This window comes from Branchiostoma floridae, chromosome 3, assembly GCF_000003815.2.
Source record: "Branchiostoma floridae strain S238N-H82 chromosome 3, Bfl_VNyyK, whole genome shotgun sequence".
Taxonomy (NCBI): Eukaryota; Metazoa; Chordata; class Leptocardii; order Amphioxiformes; family Branchiostomatidae; genus Branchiostoma; species Branchiostoma floridae.
Genome location: NC_049981.1, coordinates 2,476,877 through 2,495,879, shown reverse-complemented (window position 1 = coordinate 2,495,879; position 19,003 = coordinate 2,476,877). Strand labels below are relative to the sequence as shown.

At 43.6% G+C, this 19,003-nt stretch overlaps 2 protein-coding genes across 2 annotated transcripts in view; one reads left to right on the top strand and one right to left on the bottom strand.

Moving 5' to 3' along the window:
• The window catches only part of LOC118412001 (guanine nucleotide-binding protein G(q) subunit alpha), a gene marked incomplete in the record, with an annotated part of 19,916 nt that extends 14,346 nt beyond the window's left edge, over nt 1-5,570 (top strand). Inside the window, 3 exon segments of the mRNA XM_035814555.1 lie at nt 485-614; nt 1,561-1,714; nt 2,067-5,570. Coding sequence (XP_035670448.1) covers nt 485-614; nt 1,561-1,714; nt 2,067-2,257 — 475 coding nt within the window.
• A 10,366-nt stretch (nt 5,571-15,936) lies between these two features.
• On the bottom strand, nt 15,937-18,269 carry LOC118410747. The gene is made up of 3 exons (XM_035812522.1): nt 18,104-18,269; nt 17,110-17,181; nt 15,937-16,710 (listed from the first exon to the last, which is right to left on the bottom strand). Exons 1-3 carry the CDS (start codon nt 18,158-18,160, stop codon nt 16,270-16,272), a joined length of 570 nt encoding a protein of 189 aa, XP_035668415.1. The 5' UTR covers nt 18,161-18,269; the 3' UTR covers nt 15,937-16,269.
• Between the last annotated feature and the right edge of the window lie 734 nt (nt 18,270-19,003).

The window sequence follows — 19,003 nt, the reverse complement described above, 5'->3', positions numbered from 1 at the left end:
GCGCGGAGCGGAGGAAGTGGATCCACTGCGTCGAGCAGGTCACGTCCGTGCTGTTCCTAATCGCGCTTAGCGAGTATGACATGATGCTGGTGGAAAACCCTACTGAGGTACTGACCCCTGACCTGTAGCCTTTAACCTTTTAACCCTGTCCACCTCCAGGCTCTTCCTTCTATGTTTTCTTCTGTGAAGGGCACAAACATGAAAGCACTTTGTACAAACCCACAAAAAAGTTCCCGCAACAAGCAGATTACTGGGCTTTCATCTTTGTGCTCTTCTGGTTGACCTAATGACCTTTGACTCTAGGTGACCTGCACCTTTGACCTCCCACTTCATGACCTTTGAGCTCTTCAGCTGGCAGCACTGCATCACAAGACAGGGTCAGAGGTCCCGCCGTGTGTTCCCATAACAACCATGGTTGCAATGACAACTGTGGTTATTGTAGCAACATTAGTTACCATAACAACCTTGCTTTCCTGCTCCACAGAATGGTGGATGTCGGAGGTCAGAGGTCGGAGCGCAGGAAGTGGATTCATTGTTTTGAGAACGTGACGTCGATCATGTTCCTTGTCGCCTTAAGTGAATATGATCAAGTTTTGGTAGAGTCCGACAACGAGGTAACATCCAACAGTTATCTTTCTTTTCTTCAAAGTTTTATTTCCCTTTATTTTGTGTGTATAACATCACACATTAGTTGCATGATTCGTTTGAGAGTTAATTTCATTTACCATTTCCTTTACCTGGCATGTTTGATTTAAAGGATGATTTGATTAACCTTAACCTAATTTCTCTGCACACTGTGCTGTGCACCATGCATGCAGTGTTGTGCACCATGCATGCTGTGTTGTGCATCTTGCATGCTGTGTTGACTGTTGTGCATCATGCATGCCAAGTTGTGCATTTGCATGTTCTGTTTTAGTTTTATGATTTGATTGACACCTCTGAAGGACAACTACGCATGCAAGTTTGTGCATGGAGAATCTACAGTTAAGACCATGATGCTCTGGACTGTTCCACTAATTTTCCTGGAGAAACCTTCCATCCTGTAGTCCCCCCTCCCTGGAAAATCAATGGATCAGTCCTGTGTTAGGGTCATATGACCAAATAGATGTGGTTTGCATGTCTGGTATTTGTTTACCTGAATGGATTGGTTACTCGTTTACCTGTGATTGTTTACCCAAAGGACCTGTTGTTTACTGACGTAAAATGTAAAATTATTTTTTTTCTAAAACTGAAGGTTTGAGTACCCTTTCAAGTCAAGTATTCAGCGCCCCCTGTTGTTGGGTTTATGAACTGCATGTTGTGTAACATAATAGTTACTCAAGCAACTGCATAGAGTTTGTAAATAGACATTTCAGGTAACATCCACTAAAGTTCGGCACTGACTGAGAAAGCTATGTATGGTGCAATTTCAACCAACACTATTAATCGATATGTAATGTCTGACCATCTTCAAAATCTGTCCGGTTCTTGAGCAACTGTTATTGTCCTTATCTTTTTACCTGGATGCCTAACCTTGATCGGTGAGCTACTTATTAATTTTTGCTGTTGTTTCTGTTGCAGAATCGGATGGAGGAAAGTAAAGCGCTGTTCAGGACGATAATCACGTACCCCTGGTTCCAGAACTCCTCCGTCATCCTGTTCCTCAACAAGAAGGACTTGTTGGAGGAGAAGATTATGTACTCACATCTAGTAGACTACTTTCCAGAATTCGATGGTATGTTATGCATGTGTGTGTATGTGTGGGTGTGGAGATGAAGATCATGTACTCACAACTAGTAGACTACTTTCCAGAATTCGATGGTATGTTATGCGCGTGTGTGTGTGTGTGTGGGGGGGGTGTGCTTGTGCATGCATGCATGTGTGTGTGTGTGTGTGGGTGCTTGTGCGTGCATGCATGCGTGTGTGTGTGTTGAATGCGTTTGTGTGCGTATCTGAGTTTGTCCAGTATTCTTCTAATGTTGACATTGTTTGTTTACACAAAGTCTACACCGCGAAATGCGCAGGCAACAAAAGAGTCTATCCTGAAGATGTTTGTTATTTATTGTAGTTTGTTTGTTTGTGTACAGGTCCACAGCGAGATGCGCAGGCAGCGAGAGAATTTATCCTGAAGATGTTTGTGGACTTGAATCCGGACAGCGACAAGATCATCTATTCCCACTTCACGTGTGCCACCGACACAGAAAACATCCGGTTTGTTTTCGCAGCAGTCAAGGATACGATTCTGCAGCTCAATCTGAAGGAATATAACCTGGTGTGAGTCCGAACCAACCGGGCACCACTTAGTACGCATATCAGGTATCCTTACTCCGCCCTCCACTCCCTCCCAACATGGGCGCACGGAATGTCTGTCTGTACGTACGCAGCACTCATTCCGTCCGCCCCTGGACTCAGCTAAGATATTTACACCGTGTCCTCCCGACGTTACGTCCGTGCGCGTACGTGTGGTTTGTACCTCACTTAAAACCGGTTTGTGGAGTGCTTTTGTGAAGGCTACAGGCACGGCCATGCGAGCACCAGATTCTACCACTCCCTCGGACGGGGGAGGGACAAACACCCCCTTTCTGCAGTGGACCAGTCTGGGTTAAACCAAGTCTGGCTGGGGGTGAGAAAGTTGTTTCCCGGCGTGAGTGCCGGTCTGTTCGCATGGCCGCGGCCGACGTCTGTTCCTGGCTAGTGTGGACGATACATGTACATACCAAAATCTGCCCCCGACCTTTGGGCGGCCTTTGACCTTTGTCCTCTGTCCACACTTTGTTGCACGGCTTCACCCATTCACAGTCAAGATTAACCTCTGACCTGTATAGACAATTTTTAAATATGCGCATAAATTATGTATGTAATTAATTTATGTCCCTGGGATGTGTGATGTAAGACTGTCACCCTCTGGCTTTTTTAAGGACGGATTTTTCCCTGTAAATGTGTTGTTCTTCGGTGCCCCCCTCCCCCTGTTAGGGACGGGGGCGGAGTGGTGTACTAGCACACCATCCCAGTCTCCTAGATAGTGCAATAACTGTACCTGATGTGGGGAGCCCTGGCTACCTGTTTTTGGCAATGCCTCTGGGGCAGAGCTTTTAGTCTATTGTTTCTGGGACCTGCTACTGTAGCACATTTAGCCTAGTGATTCTTGCGCCTGTACTCGCCAGAGGGTTGCCCTGGTAACCATGGATGATTGACATCGCAGTCTAGGGCATTTTGATCCATTGTGGAAAGTATGGGTATCCATGGTAACAGGTTTGTCTGGCCTGATGAGATTTTAACTTGCTTGTTACAGAGATTTTTACTGTTGAAGTCGGCCGATGACAGGACATAAAACTGTATGTAACTAATGTTGATTTTAGAACCTCCGTGTACTTTTTTTACCCTGAGCTGAAGTGCAGAGGAGGCTGTAGCTAGCTAGTTTGTTAACGCTTTCCCAGCAGTGATTCGCTATTGCCTAGGTAACCGCTGACTTATCTGTTATGTCGCATCCGCAGGACTAGGGCAGAATGTTGTCTCCTCACAGGAGGCTGCGACCCCCACACAGGGATGGTATCACCCATTATGACCTCAGGAGGACAGAACCACTATGGTATATGGGGGGATAGGTTCTTACCACACTTCTCACACTAACAGGTTCCCTTGTGATGTACTTTACTGTAGCAGGCACTGATTTTATGTAGCCCAGAAATTTAACATTCCCTTCTAGCTGCACCCCCACTGCACTTGGACTATTCTGCTGCATCTTATTATACTCCATAAAAAATGGGAAAGTCCATGTCGGAGATGGGGGAGGCAGTGTGAAGGATGTAAAGAATAGTTTGTGGAAGATAAAGCCCTCCTCCTCTGTGGGATTGGACCGTACCACAGCCTTGGGGGAGGAAGGAACCACTATCTGGAGAGGGACCAAATTCTTGTGTGTTGCAATAATGAACTTTGACCTTCTGACTGAATGTACTTATTGACCTGGGGGTAGCGACCCCTCAGGAGAAGGAAACTATGACCGTAGCTGCCTAGTTATCCCTAACCCTAATCCACGCCTTTATTCAACCACTTTACTAATCAGAAACTTTCAGTTGTAAGTATTTTGTAAAGAATGTCAATGTACTAAACCTTTTTAAGCCAAGATATTCAAGTCGTGTTGAATTCAAGACCACCTTTATCGCGTTCTAATGATGTTATGTCACGCAAAACCACCACTAGTGACCAACTAGCATCCTTAGGAATCAGTCAGAACCAGTTTAGACCAGTTACAACTTGTCAGAACCAGGTGCATACTATTAGAATCAATTACTATATGTTAGAGTCAGTTATTTCCAGTCAAAACCAGTTACAGCCTGTCAAAACCAGTTATAGCCAGATAGATCCAGTTTTTAACCACCCCAGCCTACAAGGTAGTACCACCCATGTCAGTGTTGCCAGAATACTGAAACTGTTCTGCAGAAGGATGCTGGTTCCTAGTTGTGGGTTTGCTTGCCCCCCTCCCCACCCATGTGCGCTGGTAACACTTGACAGCACGGTGCACATATCAAACTTCGGCACTTTTAACTCTTGCCAAACTTCAACCAACATTTCGTTGTTAACATAAACTGATAAATGTGTCACCACGGTGACCACTTGTTACCATGCCAACGGTGGGGCGGGGGATGGATGTATCGTCATTGGTTGAGACGTAGCTAGGAGCCATCGCCAATGTGACAAGTGCCAAGTGTCAGACTTTTGCTGTATGTTTTTAGCTGCTGTGTAGCAAAGCGTGTGCACAACATTCTGCCCTTTCTGTGGGACGTTTCTCGTAGGACGGTAGGGTTTCCCTCTAGACGTCTGAAACGCCCCAAGACGTCTTGTAGAGTTAAATGAATCGAAAGAAAGAAAGACTCGGTGTCTTGTGTGGAATGTGTGCAGCCCGCAAGTGCAATTCTGAACCTGTGACTGGCAAGGGTGTCTGTTTGCTAGGCCCAGACAGGGGGGGTCCTCCATCTGGGACCCAGAAAGGGGGTTCCTCCAGACAGGGGGTTCCTCAAGACGGGGGTCCTGATAAGACAAGGGGGTTCTCCATCTGGGGCCTGAAAGGGTTTCTTGCTGTATGTATAGGTTATTTATTATCTATTGGGAGAGTTTGCAACCACCTTGGCCCAAACAGGGCGACCCTGAAACTGCTCAATCTTGGGCTCTGGTAGGGGGCTCTTGTAACTCTCTGGGGCTCTGATAGGGGACTCCTGAAACTGTCTGGGATTCTGACAGGGGAATTATGTATGGCTGATGCCTTCAACCATGGGGCTGTGATTGGGGAATCCTGTATGGCTGATGGCTCCAACCCTGGGGCTCCTATAGGGGAATCCTGTATTCTCCATTTGTTCCTTTGTCTCATTGTCGACACTCCAGCTCTTCATGTAACCCCTCGGAGGCTCCGATGATGCCCCAGGCCTGTGGGCGAACTCTGCCGTTTCGTTAGTGCGGTATTCGCTCCTGGCCTGTGGCGGGACTCCGCGGGGGGGCACACAGCGCGATGTGTTGTCGGCAGACGGTCCGTCTGCATTCTGCATGTCAGACAGCACAGAGTAGAGTGGCTAATAAAACTGATGCTTTGGTTTCTCCTCACGACTCAGACGTCCCATTATTTTTGTCATAATTCACCTTGTAGTACAGACAATAGGTATCCATATGAGTATTGAGGCTGTTCAAGGCACCTCGGATGCAGGACCCCAATTTTACGTTCCTTCCTCAGTTTCAAAGAACGCTTGCAGATAGATGTGCAAAAGTTAGGTATTACAGGTCCTTCGGTGTAATATAACCAGCTGCTGCGCGCTGTGTGCCTGCAAAGCTGGTGTGTTACACCAAAGGGCGGTTATACCGGCTATATGATACAGATACTTGCAAAAGACCAAGGTTTAAAAAAAAAAACTTGATACTTGCAAAAGACCAAGGTTTATAAAAAAAAAAACTTGGAAAGATGAATGCAATTCCAGCAAAGATGCCCTTCCCAGTTACTAACTACAAGTGATCGGCGCCAGGAGCTCAACTTTGAGGCTGCAGCCAGTTGGGCTACAGGGACATCCTGTTTCTCCTTCATGTAGGCCACACCAGGGCTGTCTGAAGGACCTGTCTCTCCAACCCACCACAGAAATTTGCATGATAGAATGGACAAAAAATTCAGCCCATTTGTCTAAAATATCTGAACTTCATGACGAGATTAATGCAAATGTAGTTTCATAGGCTGAAAATGCCTGATTTAACAAAACATGAGGAGTTGGAAGGTCAGAAATTCATAGCTGCAGACAGGCCACTCCAAGGCATGTTATCTGGTATGAAAGGACCTAAAAAATAAACTTTTGTGGCCTTAAGTGCTGGATGTGAGAAGGACCCAACAAGTTGTGCACTGTGCATTAAACACAGTTCTCTCAAGTGCAATGTGAAGATGAATTTTTACATGGTAAAACATCCTCACAGTTTTGAAAGTAAAATAAATCCGGCTTTTTGTTGCGAATCAGTCAAGCTAGTTAACCAAGTTTTGCAGAACCTTTTCCACCAAATTGTTAACATAGGACGGTGGGGGTGGAGCACCATGCATGATGCAGTAAATATCCCAGAGGTGCAACTTGGGGCATCTGTAACCTCTAGTTTCAGGTCAGAGGTCATGTACGATATGACCTGTAAGATCAGGCTGCAGGTTAAAGGTCATGTAAGAATGTACCTGTAAGATCAATCTTCAGGTCAGAGGTCATGTACGAAGGGCCCTGTAATATCAAGCTGCAGGGCAGAGGTCATGTACGAAGAGACCTGTAGCATCAAGCGTCAGGTCATACGTCGTGTATGAGGGCACCAATGACTTCAATCTGAAGGTCAGAGGTCACGGCCGTGAGGTGAACTGGAGGAGGCAAAAAATGACGAGAAAATCCAACAGATCGTCATCCCTCTAGCGGAGAGGAGCGGCACTGCAAGATAAACGTAAAACTTGACCCAGGTAAAATAAAATGAATGCATGACCTGTGCCTTATGAATGGAATTTCAAGCATGCAGAAAATTAGGCAAAGGATGACTGGAGAGCCATGAAAAAATGGACGACTTCAATTCAATACACAATATCAGATAGGTAGACAGTACGGGTAAAATGCAACACAACAGGTTAACACACCACGACGCTTTTGACGATTTTAATTACGTAACTGGTCACAGATTTCAATTTACCTGCTACGTTCCTGGCGGTAATTGAACCATCTAGTGTAAATGCATTTAAGTTCACGGGGATTTAATTTCGCGGTAGCGGGAACATGGACTTTTCGTGGTGGTTTTAATTTCGCGGTAGCACCATGCACTGTAGTCTCTTACTGTTAAGGAAAAATGTTCGCGGTGGTTTTAAATTCGCGGTGAAGCGGCCGCCGCGAAAACAGCGAACATTAATCCACCGCGAACATTTCTGCATTTACAGTATCATGGCGAAAACTATTGACGCCATAGTCATGTGAGAATATTGCCTATCGTCACCACGAAGCCAAACAAAAAACTTTTAGTGCACCCCAAGGTTCGTCCCAGAGGACCGTTTCTAAAGTAAAGGGTGATCGGTTTAGTAATTTCCTGCAACAATTACCTTGAAACGTTATCCGGCGTATTGTTCGATTACATAACGACACAGCAAGTAATTTTTATGGATGACATCCTCTTCAGACAGACTGTAAAAATAGTGAGATAGGGCGAAAAAATACGAGATGGGTATAATAAAACAAGATGGCTACATGCATTTTCAAAATAGACACCATGAACGTTGTAACAAGAATAGAAGTGACAAAATATTGCCGCCAAGAAGGCATTCATTCCTACATAAAAGACGTGTTCTTGCAATTGTGTAGTGAGTGACACTAGTGTGGTAGACTGATATCACTTTAATACCAAGTTGGTAACTTCACTCGTGGCTACCATATTGGTGCCACTGTTACAGCTATCCAACAAGAGTTCGTAGACCTCAGGCCTGCATGAAATGTATTGGGTTTCTGTAGACCTATTGTGTATTTTTGCCTTTTTGTCTGTGGTACGTGGTTGGAAAATGAGCTTTTTACTGTGTTGGTTGTGCACCATGCAAAAGTCTGACTCTGAAATTCCATTTTCTGAATTTGTAAGTTTGGACAGGGATGAACATTACTTATTTTGGATTTCTTAAGTATGTAACCAACCACAGTACTTTGAAGTTGTTGAGACGCTACCTTTTTGCCGGGGCGCCGCAGGCGCCCGGCTTTGTCCCCGGTTTAATGGTTCGTCCTTGGATGGGTCTGCTATGGTCGCAAAATGTACCGTGCGTTTTTACGACAATTCTCAGCCCTTCTCAGCCCTTCAAATAAACGCAATGTACCGTGCGTTTTTACGACAATTCTCAGCCCTTCTTAGCCCTTCAAATAAACGTTGTAAGAATACTGTTTATCCATGACCTCTACTCGTACAGAAAACATTGCAGCGCTCATTAGCAAAGTCTAGGAAAGGAAAATGTTTCTTGATTTGCAGTAAAACACTGGTCATGTAACATTTGAGGAGTTGTCGTTAAATCGCACGGTTCATTTTGCGATAGCGTTGACGGGTCCGGGTATTTAGCGGAATAACCCGGAATAACCCGGAATAACCCGGAATAACCTTAATAAAGGATGAAAGCTACCGAAATACAGTGTGCTTTGATAAGTTAAGATCGCAGAATGCAATATTTTGGCATAAAATAATGTATATATGGCCATGGGAACAAGAAATATTACGGTTATTCCGGGTTATTCCGGGTCATTTCGGGTTATTCCGGTAAATACCCTCACGGGCGTTGACGGTGCGGAGGAGGTGAGATTTTTATCGTACAGAAATTGGTACAGTTTGTAAAGTTATCTTTCTGGAATTCGGATGTATTAAAATATAACATTACATTCTAAGGCGTAGTGTCATGTGAGTAAAATGAGCACGACATTTGACGAAAGATTTTGTGGAGGGTATACAGTCAAGTTTATTGTGCAACGATTGGAACAGTTTACGTGCGGGTGGGAGGGGGGCGTGCGTCTATATATGCAGCTGCAGGAGGTCCTGCAGGACATTTTCGATCGTAAGAGTAACGTACAATTTGAAAAGATAGTGATCATGAATTCGGACACATTGAAACATATTTCCAAGGAACGGTATATAGTTTTTTTAGTAAAACCAGTGTGTGGGGATTGACGAGAATTTAGATAGTTTAATGGTGCACTGTGCTTGAGCCGATGCGAGGCATTATGCAGGGCATTTTTGATTGTAAAAATATCGTACAAGTTGAAAAGATGGATCGGATTCTAATACATTAAAACATACATTTCCAAAGAATAGTAGAAAACAACGGATTGTAGCTAACTGTTAAACAATCAGCAAAGCAGTTGGCAAGATGTCACACCTGAACTTTTGTAGATTTTTGCTTTTTGTTGGTACTAGTAAGATGTTATGTGATCAAGACAATATTTTCTTTCTGTTTCAGTGACGCCTTAGACTGTTCTCTGCTATATATACAAGTGACACAGTAATATACAGAAACTTACAGCTAGCAAAAGTCTGTACTCAATAAGATTTTACACAGTACACATTTATACTTCTTCTGCTGAAATCTACGCATTACATTTTGCATCCAACCAAAGAGGTTTGAAAGAGAGTCCTTGATCCAACCAAATTAGACCTTGAGACCTATTAACAGATCATTGATCACTGTGCATTTTGCACATACCAGACTCAATCGTGCCACTGAGCACTGCATTTTGCACACACCAGACCAATTGTGCCACTGAGCACTGTGCATTTTGCACACACCAGACCTATCGTGCCATTGAGCACTGTGCATTTTGCACACACCAGACCTATCGTGCCATTGAGCACTGTGCATTTTGCACACACCAGACCAATCGTGCCATTGAGCACTGTGCATTTTGCACACACCAGACCAATCGTGCCATTGAGCACTGTGCATTTTGCACACACCAGACTCAATCGTGCCACTGAGCACTGTGCATTGTGCAAATAAAGTCAAGCAAAGAACACATATATTGTGAACAATGTGTGAATCTATTTTATCGGGAAAATACCACCAAGGTGACATCATTTTCAGTGGAGATAATAGAGGCAAACAATGCACTGCAAATGCTTTAATGGCAGTTGTTAACCACAGTACTTGCAGACAAGCAATTACCTGGACAAGTACAGACCTTGATGGTGTACTTTTTCAAGGAGATGCACTATACACCTACATAAAACCATCACTAAGATCTGGTGTGGAGTTCCTCTCCGTTGATGATATTCCAGACTATTTGCAACTTTACAACAATACTGTACGTGTATCAATAAAAGAGTCTTACACTGGAGACATATTTGCCACAGAAGCAGTCTATCCTTATTACACCTTAAAGAAAGCCCTAGAAGCAGCATTTGCTGAATCCAACACTTGTCTTTTCATAACAGCACATGGAATAACTGGTTCAACAGTAGCATTGTTGCACGCTGATAACAAGTATTTTGTTTATGACTCACATGCCAGAAGTCCCATAACAGCATTGCCAGATAGCCATGGCACTTCTACTTTAAGCATGCACAGTTCAAACAGCAATCTAGTTTCATTCTTGCAACAACTTAACTGGAACACAACATGCAATTTTGAGGTTGTCCCAGTACAAGCAGAAAATGTTTTCTTATCAGTTGAACCTACTGGTATACACATTATCAATCTGACTAGCAATGTTTCTTCTATGATTGAGTCAGAAAACTGCTTTCAAGTTCAACAACAACACACATACACCTTGGTTAAACCAGAGTTTGTATCTACGAAAGAGAACCTACAACAACCAAACACAGCATTTCCATTTGCACCACATTGTAACCAAAGTACTGGGAAAAACATTGTGCCATGCACCACAAGCAAACATCCAAGTGCTATGCCAGAGAACAGGAATGAAGGCCTCTTGAATCAATTAGTAATGTCACCAAATGCAGCATCAAATTTAAATGATAAAAAAGTGCAAGGTCTTGCAATCCAAAGCGCAATATGCAAGGACAAACAAGAAAAACAAACCTATCAACAGAAGACAGAGAGTCTTGCAGAACAAAGAACATCATACAAAGCAAAGAAAGCAAATGAGACCTGTGAGCAAAAAGCAGCACAGCAAAGAGCATCATATAAAGCAAAACGAGCAAATGAGACCCCTGAGGAAAAAGATGAAAGACTTGCAAAACGAAGAACATCATACAAAGCAAAACAAGCAAATGAGACCCGTGAGCAAAAAGATGAAAGACTTGCAAAACGAAGAGCTTCATACAAAGCAAAACAGGCAGATGAGACAACTGAGCAAAAAGCAGATAGACTTGCACAGGAAAGAGCAAAACGAGCAAATGAGACCCCTGAGCAAAAAGACGATAGACTTGCAAAACGAAGAGCATCATACAAAGCAAAACAAGCAAATGAGACCCCTGAGCAAAAAGCCGAAAGACTTGCAAAACAAAGGACATCACGCAAAGCTAGCAAAGCAAAAAGAGCTGAACAAGAATCTTCACAAGAAAAAACGCAACGACAGAGGAAAAACTGTGATAGAGTGAGAAAAACATTGGCTACAAAATATGTTAGAGAACATAGCATAGACTATACCAGTGAACAATACAAATCAGACTTTCCTGCATTTCATTGCTATATAAAACAGCAGCCAAAGTACTACTGTAGCATATGTAGACAATTGTTATTTCATGACCAAGTGCGAAACTGCAACAATGCTGTCATAGACAAAATAGTCAATGATATTTCTGGTCAACATCATCTCTGTTCAAAGTGTTTGATTTGTCTTGAAAAAGACAAACCCATACCCAATGCTTGGACTAACAATATGGATCCAGGTGACATTCCATCATGCCTGAAACAACTCAGTAGAATGGAAACAAGACTTGTCAGTTTGAAATACACCTTCATCAAGTTAATTGTATTACCAGGTGGACAATTTGGTGAACAAGGTCAAGCCATAAGTTTCCCTACCAACATTGAAACTACTTGCCAACTGTTACCACATAGCCAAGATACAGCTGGGCTAGTAATAGTACACCCTTGTCAGACAAATGAAAGTAAAACACAAAGAACAGACCCACAACACATTGTACGATTTTCCAAAATGCATGAAGCTCTTACATGGCTGGTAACGCATAATCATCTATATTCACATGTGAACATAGCTACCTTTGAAAACTGGGTAAAAAAGTCAAGTGAATTCAATCCAATGATCACAGACGCCAATGAACCAGACTTCTCAAGTGCACCTTCTACTGTCCAAGAACTCTCAGCTTTTCCCTGTAACTACATTAATCCAAATGTCCAGTTACAATCTCTGTTGCAGAATGTAACAGACAATGTCCCAGTGATATCACTACCACGTGAAACATCACCACCACAAAGCATATTTAAAGAGACTGATCTTGAGGAACACTGTTTTCCACAGTTATACCCATATGGTAAAAATGGCTTCAAACAGACGCGTGATGTACAACTAACAGACTTACAGTACTTCCAATCACGTTTGCTCAATATCAATGATTGCTGGAGAAAAAACATCCCATGGCTCTTCTTTGCCTTGAACTCGTATGAAATCAAGAAATTGTACAGTCAGATATCCATTGTATGTAGAATGCAAAAGCAGAGTAATGTTAGATCACAATCCATAGCACAGCCACTAACAGCAGGCGATCTGCATCATGAAATTGATCAACATGTTGAAAGCACATCATACACTTTTATGAAGAATATACGTGGAACAGCAGCTTACTTCAAGGACCAACTGCTAAACTTGCTAGCAAAAATAAACACTATTGGACCACCAACATGGTTTGTCACTGTGTCTGCTAATGATTTAAACTGGCCAGAATTGTTCATGACCCTGAATCCTGACCTGACCTATGAAGAAGCTAAAGCATTACCACAACAAGACAAATGGAACCTAATGAGATCAGACCCTGTCATGTGTGCGATACACTTTAATAGACGCACTGATGCACTTCTACGCTTCATACTGAAGAGTCCACAACATCCCATTGGTAGAATCAAAGATCACTGGATTCGTGTGGAATTCCAATTAAGAGGTTCTCCACAGTGAAATTTCTGTCACGAAGAAAGAACGACAATGCACATCCGGGACCTCTTCCCGCCTTTGGCTGTGGTCTCGCACCGGAGTTTCTTTTACGATTTTTATATCCGGCACACAGCGCACACAAGGGATACAATTCCGCCCACAAAAGTACGCCGGAAAATCCAATTATACCAGTGAACAAAGGTTTCCAGCCAACTTCCCATAGATTTTAGATATAAACTTCTAGTTTAATAATGATGCACATTTTACTGGAACACAACATGAAATTTTGAGGTAGTCCTTCCAAATGCGCCCCGGCCAGCTTTTTTTAAAAGCTTTCTTGTTTTGTCTCAGATGGCCCATGCACATGTAGTTACTCTGTCACATGATATACTAATATCTTCCTATTTCAATGTACTGACCTAATGCAGCTGCTAAGTCTCCTTGGTTTGTGTTCTTCCAATGATATTCATTAAAGATTTATTTCTGGGGTGTTATTCACTTGACATCGGAATGTTACTTGCATAATTTGACCAATGATACTTTTATCTGTAGTTCCATAGACATTAGACAATATGAATAGTGGTAGCCCCCATGCAGCAGCAACAGTTAGTCCCCAGGGTGGTATGATATTTTCATTCAATCCATCCAACCCAAACCTAAATCTCCTGTAGTATCTAAGCCAAATTTAACAGCATAATTTACTATGAAAAATGTCCTTGTCAATCCCATTTATAGATGGCAAGCTGCTGGCAATGGAAGCTTTGAAAAGTTCAGAAGCTGTTGTAGTCAGAGCAAACACCCAGCAAACATCCCCGCAAACCAATGAGCAGTTGCTTAGAAGGGGAATTTCATCATATATTTGCCGCGACAAAATGCAACAAACGATACTGAATTTAAAACAGAACAAAGCTAAGCCTCCACCACTTAACCCTGCCTGTACCATAGATTAAGCAGGCCCAAAAACCAAGCGAATATGACTAGCCCAAAACAACAAATTACCTGTATACAGTATGGAAATGGCATTACCAAAGAAACAAAAAGAAACACAGGACAAATCATACACATACCTTTCTCTTATGCCCACACTCTATACAGTTCTCCTCCACATTAGAAAATTGCATCTTCTTCTGTTTAAGTTCAAGTTCAACCATGATTGCCAACAGGGTAAAGGAACTTGTACCGGAACTTAAAACTCAGTACTATACAGCTCTAGAAACACCACAAAGAGTAATAAGCAAACTCCAATTATACCTGACCAACAGATATATAATCTGGCACACTCCCGTCATCTGGCAAACTGTCAGTGCCACTAAGTAACCTGATACATTGAAGGTAGCCCAGGCCAGATGATGGTTCTACACCCAACCATAATCTGTTTTTAAAACCAAGCAGATATTGGGAGGATGCCCCAACCACACTAAAACAGGGTCAACCTATACAGTATCAAGTTCAAGCACTAGGAGGCCCAAAATCAAACCTGACCACCAGGACACCACAAACAACTCACGTACCAAATGGCAACACAATGGCACCTTGCGTTCCGGAGATACAGCGCACGCCCCGTGCCCGCACAAAAGGTAACCTAAAATGTCAAGTTCAAGCACCAAGGGCGCCAAAATCAAAATTGAGCATTATTCAGCCACCGCCGACACATGTGCCAAATATCATCGCGCCAGCACCAGCCGTTCAGAAGATATAACTCCGGAAACACCCCTCCCGGACACAAAATTCGACCTGCCGGGTCAAGTTCAAACGCGACAAGGCCCAAAGTCAATCCTAGGCAACAGGCAACAACCCCCCACCCATGCACCAAAAATCGTCGCAATCGCGCGTATCGTTCCGGACACACAGCGCCAAAAGTGCCCCAAAAACACCAAAAATGCCACCTGCAATGTCAAGTTCAAACGCCAGGAGGCCCAAAATCAAACCTGAGTGTTAGGCTACCACCCCCAACCCACGTACCAAAAATCGTCGTGCTCACACCATCCGTTCACGAGATACAGCGCCCTACATCCCCGGCTACCGAAAAGTTCCCACCAGCATCAAAACCATACCTGCATACATGTAGGTAACTAGTTCTACTTCTAACTATGTAGTTTACCTGGCTAAGTGTTACTTCTACAAGTACGATCATTAGGCTAGCAAATGTGGGTCGGCTCATGTATTTACTGGCCGGCCGACTCCTCTAGCATACTATTGACTCTATTTGTTCAATTTCTACAATTACTAGTACTCCACCGATCCACGAAGCCTGGTAGAGGCTATCATTAGGCTACAACACATTTGCTCATGATCAATTCCGTTATTTTTTTCCGCATGTTTACCATCTCCAAAGAAGGAAACTCCTGTTCCAAGGAAGAAAAAAATTATTGTTTTTTTTTTTAATCAGGCGAAAATCAATAAGCGCGCGGATGCCATTAAATTTATTAGCTGTGGCCTAAGTTATACCGGATGAACAAATACATCGGAAGAACATATTTCTTTCACAAAGTCAAAGACAAAATCCATTGTACAGTCTACCTGTCCTTAGCAGGTGTTGTCTTCCTTCAGACTTCACCTTAAGGTGGCACCGGTATCTCACTGCACTTGGGACACCGGTGCGGCGCTGCGGAGTTCGAAAGATACTCACTTCAGAGATGAAAAAACGAGTTTTCTTACGTTTGTGCATTTTGACATTTGTTGTCTTTAAGTCATACATTTACGTATTACGCAATATCTAAACTATAAAATAAAATCGAATTGAACAGACTAACAGCTCGAAACCTGAGAAAGGCTCCTTCTTAACATGCAACTCTAGTGACATCCTTTTCTCATAAGGAACGAACTAAGTCTTATAATCTAAATATTTTAACTCGTACTCGGAAAAAGCACACGTTCACGTGGATGATCTTGTATACCGTTTTTAATGCAAGTTATGACGGGATACATTAAATTGTAGATTTTTCAATAGTGCATGCAGTCTTTGGCTGTTGGTTGAGGAATACTCTGGCTTTATGTCATCTTACAACCGTTTCAAAAGAAAGATCGTGACCTTAACACCAAGAGAAGTAACGTTACATTTGTTAGAACATAAGTTAGGACCAGCCCATTTGGTAAAGTCTACACTAAGAGAAACACGTCTTTAGTTAGGAACAGTCCGTTCGGTGTCCGTGTCGGTCAATTCTAGTTTGCACGGTGCTGACCGCCATGAAGATGATGGTCATGCTGAGCCTCCCGGCTACGCGGATCGTTTTCTCTTCCCCAGGAGAATGATGGGATCGGGTGGGCAACCGAGGCACTCCCCTCCCCACCGTTTCTGTGGCACATCCGATCGCCCGGAATCCGGAGCCACTGGCTGTAGATTCTCCGGAACCTCTTGTGGTACGGAATCCGGATTCTCGTGGTGCGGATTTTCCGGTAAGTTGGTTCCGGAATCCGGAGAAGCCCGCCCGGATATAAGGATTGGGTCCGGAGGGCAGCCGAGACAAGCTCCTCCCCACCGCTTCTCTGGAACTCCGGAATCCGGACTCTCGTGGTGTGGATTTTCCGGTAAGGTGGATTCGGAATCCGGAGAAGCTCGTCCGGATATCAGGATTGGGTCCGGAGGGCAGCCCAGGCACGCCCCTCCCCATCGCTTCTCCGGAACTCCAGAATCCGGATTCTCGGGCCTGTAGAAGACTGTGTCAGGGGCAGTATTGAGACTGTTAAGCTTAAACAATGACAGGTGGCGATAATTGTGCCATCTGGGGCTCCTATACCCTCCCCTCAGCCTCACATTTTATGGGAGCCTAGGTAAACTAAATAGGATGGCAACCTGGCTAGAGTTTGGGGGGCCACGGAAAACTAACTAGAATGGCAGTTAGGCTAAATAATGTGAATACTTTACGTTAGATTTGTATGTTTGAAACAAGGTACGACAATGATATTCCCCTGAAGCGTAGTTCTGTAACAATGGGAAGCTCTGAATTCATGAACTGGCTGAATGAGTGTTTTTCAAAGATATATAATGAAATAACTTCCCTTGCATAATTGTCTGTGTCCGCCCGGCAGTGGTTGCTTTTAAACCCCCATACTCACGCTCCACGTCCTTGGCCGCTAAGTCGAATCCATCGATATCGTGGTCTGCTCCAGTCTTGCCCAGCGGACTGGCCTGGAAAGGGGGAGAATTGTTTATTTTTATCATTGATAAAGTCAACGGGGCGTGTCATGTACGGTGTGACTCCTAGCGATCTTGATATGAAGTGTAACAGGTACTGGTAGATTTTAGGGTGACATTTCAAAGGTCTTCAAAGAGAACGATTCTGAAATACAATCATAACAAAAAACATTTTTGTACACACGACGGGTAAGAGCTCGAGGTTTGACTGATATTGCTGTCCGAAAATCTCCAAGCAGATGTACGGCTGTTTCGATGGCCGCTATGTGTACGTCTTCCAGCCGGCCGGTGTTTTCTCTGCTCCCTGAATTCCTGACAAACGCGCACGACACACAGGGTGCTGCAAAACACAAGCTAGACCCCACATCTGCTTGGAGATTTGACTGTGATATACTAGTCACTAGTAGCTAGGGGCGGGTACCGGTACAGAAAATTCTGGGTATAGTACAGGTCCGGTTCAGGTCCAGAAGATCAGGTTCAGGTCCGGACTTGAACCTGGACCTAATTATCTTTGAAGACCAATGGGAATGGGCGATACTCAAAACAATGGTCCATTGATTTCACTAATTCAAGAATTCTGTTTTGTAGAGTATGCATATGCGACGTCCACTAGTGTTTTAAAATCCTATCCTCATGGAAAGAACACTACCTGTCTCTGTTTTCAATTAAGTTTGACTGTCAAGTCTCCTCTGCTTCGCTCTTGTTGCTTTCTTGGACCTGCAAGCCCCAAAAGAACCATGCGGCGTGAACGCCTACCTGATTTTTCTCACGTTGTTTTTTTTCCTGGATCGGTCGAACAAGAAAATCTGGTTTTGTACCTGTACCGGTACTCACCCATACTAGTAGTTACATTAGCCACACTGAACCTTGAAAGCCTTCTGTAGAAACCGACGTGCCGGGCCAAATGGCGACTTACCTGCACGCAAACTGCTGCCAGGAAGAAGAACAAGAGTTCCCGCGTCATCAGATCCATTTCCCGCCAAACGTTGTTTCTCTCAGACTCAGCGCAGACGATTCTGTGATTTTCCCGCCAAACGCTGTTTCTCTCAGCTGAGATTCTGACTGGAATCCGCCAAACGCGCGGGATTATACCTATCTGTATGACGTCACACACCGGATCGACGTCAGAGATATCGGTCATAAATTACAAAATTAATCAGTATCGATATTAAATGTCGTAGCGACATGCTCGCGTTTTATCATTATAGGAATGACGGAAATTATAATTTTAAAACGGCGGACATCATGTAGTGAATACCGTTTCGTAGTGGGTTCGTTGTGAATGCATACTGCAGATATTGTGTTCGACAAGAAAAGATCCGGAGGTTTTTGCCTAAATTTGGCATCGGACATCGCATCGGCTTTTAACGTAGGGAAGGAGGATTCTGTATGCTAAACAAAAGCGAACGGATCTGGGCATGATAGTTCCAGTGGAACAAAGATTGAACTTCGACAAATTCAGAAACAGAGCGAAGGCGTATTAATGTCAGAGAATAACTAATATATTATATCTACGAAAAATAAAAATGTACCCCAGCCTGAAAGGTATTCTCTGTACTGCCGTTTGCTGATGAATACAGCTTCCGTCAAACTATATCAGGGCTTACGTGTCACTTTGACATTTAATATCGATACTGATTGATTTATTATCAATACATTTCATTTATTAGTTTATAGTTTGCGAGCGTGACACCCTAAATTACCGGATGGGTTATTAGCGATTCCACGCGTTCCTAGCGCCGTAAAATCTCTGTAAACATTACATTCTGCTGCTGTCTGTTTGAGTTCACCGCCACCGGAAGTGTTGCGCTGTGTC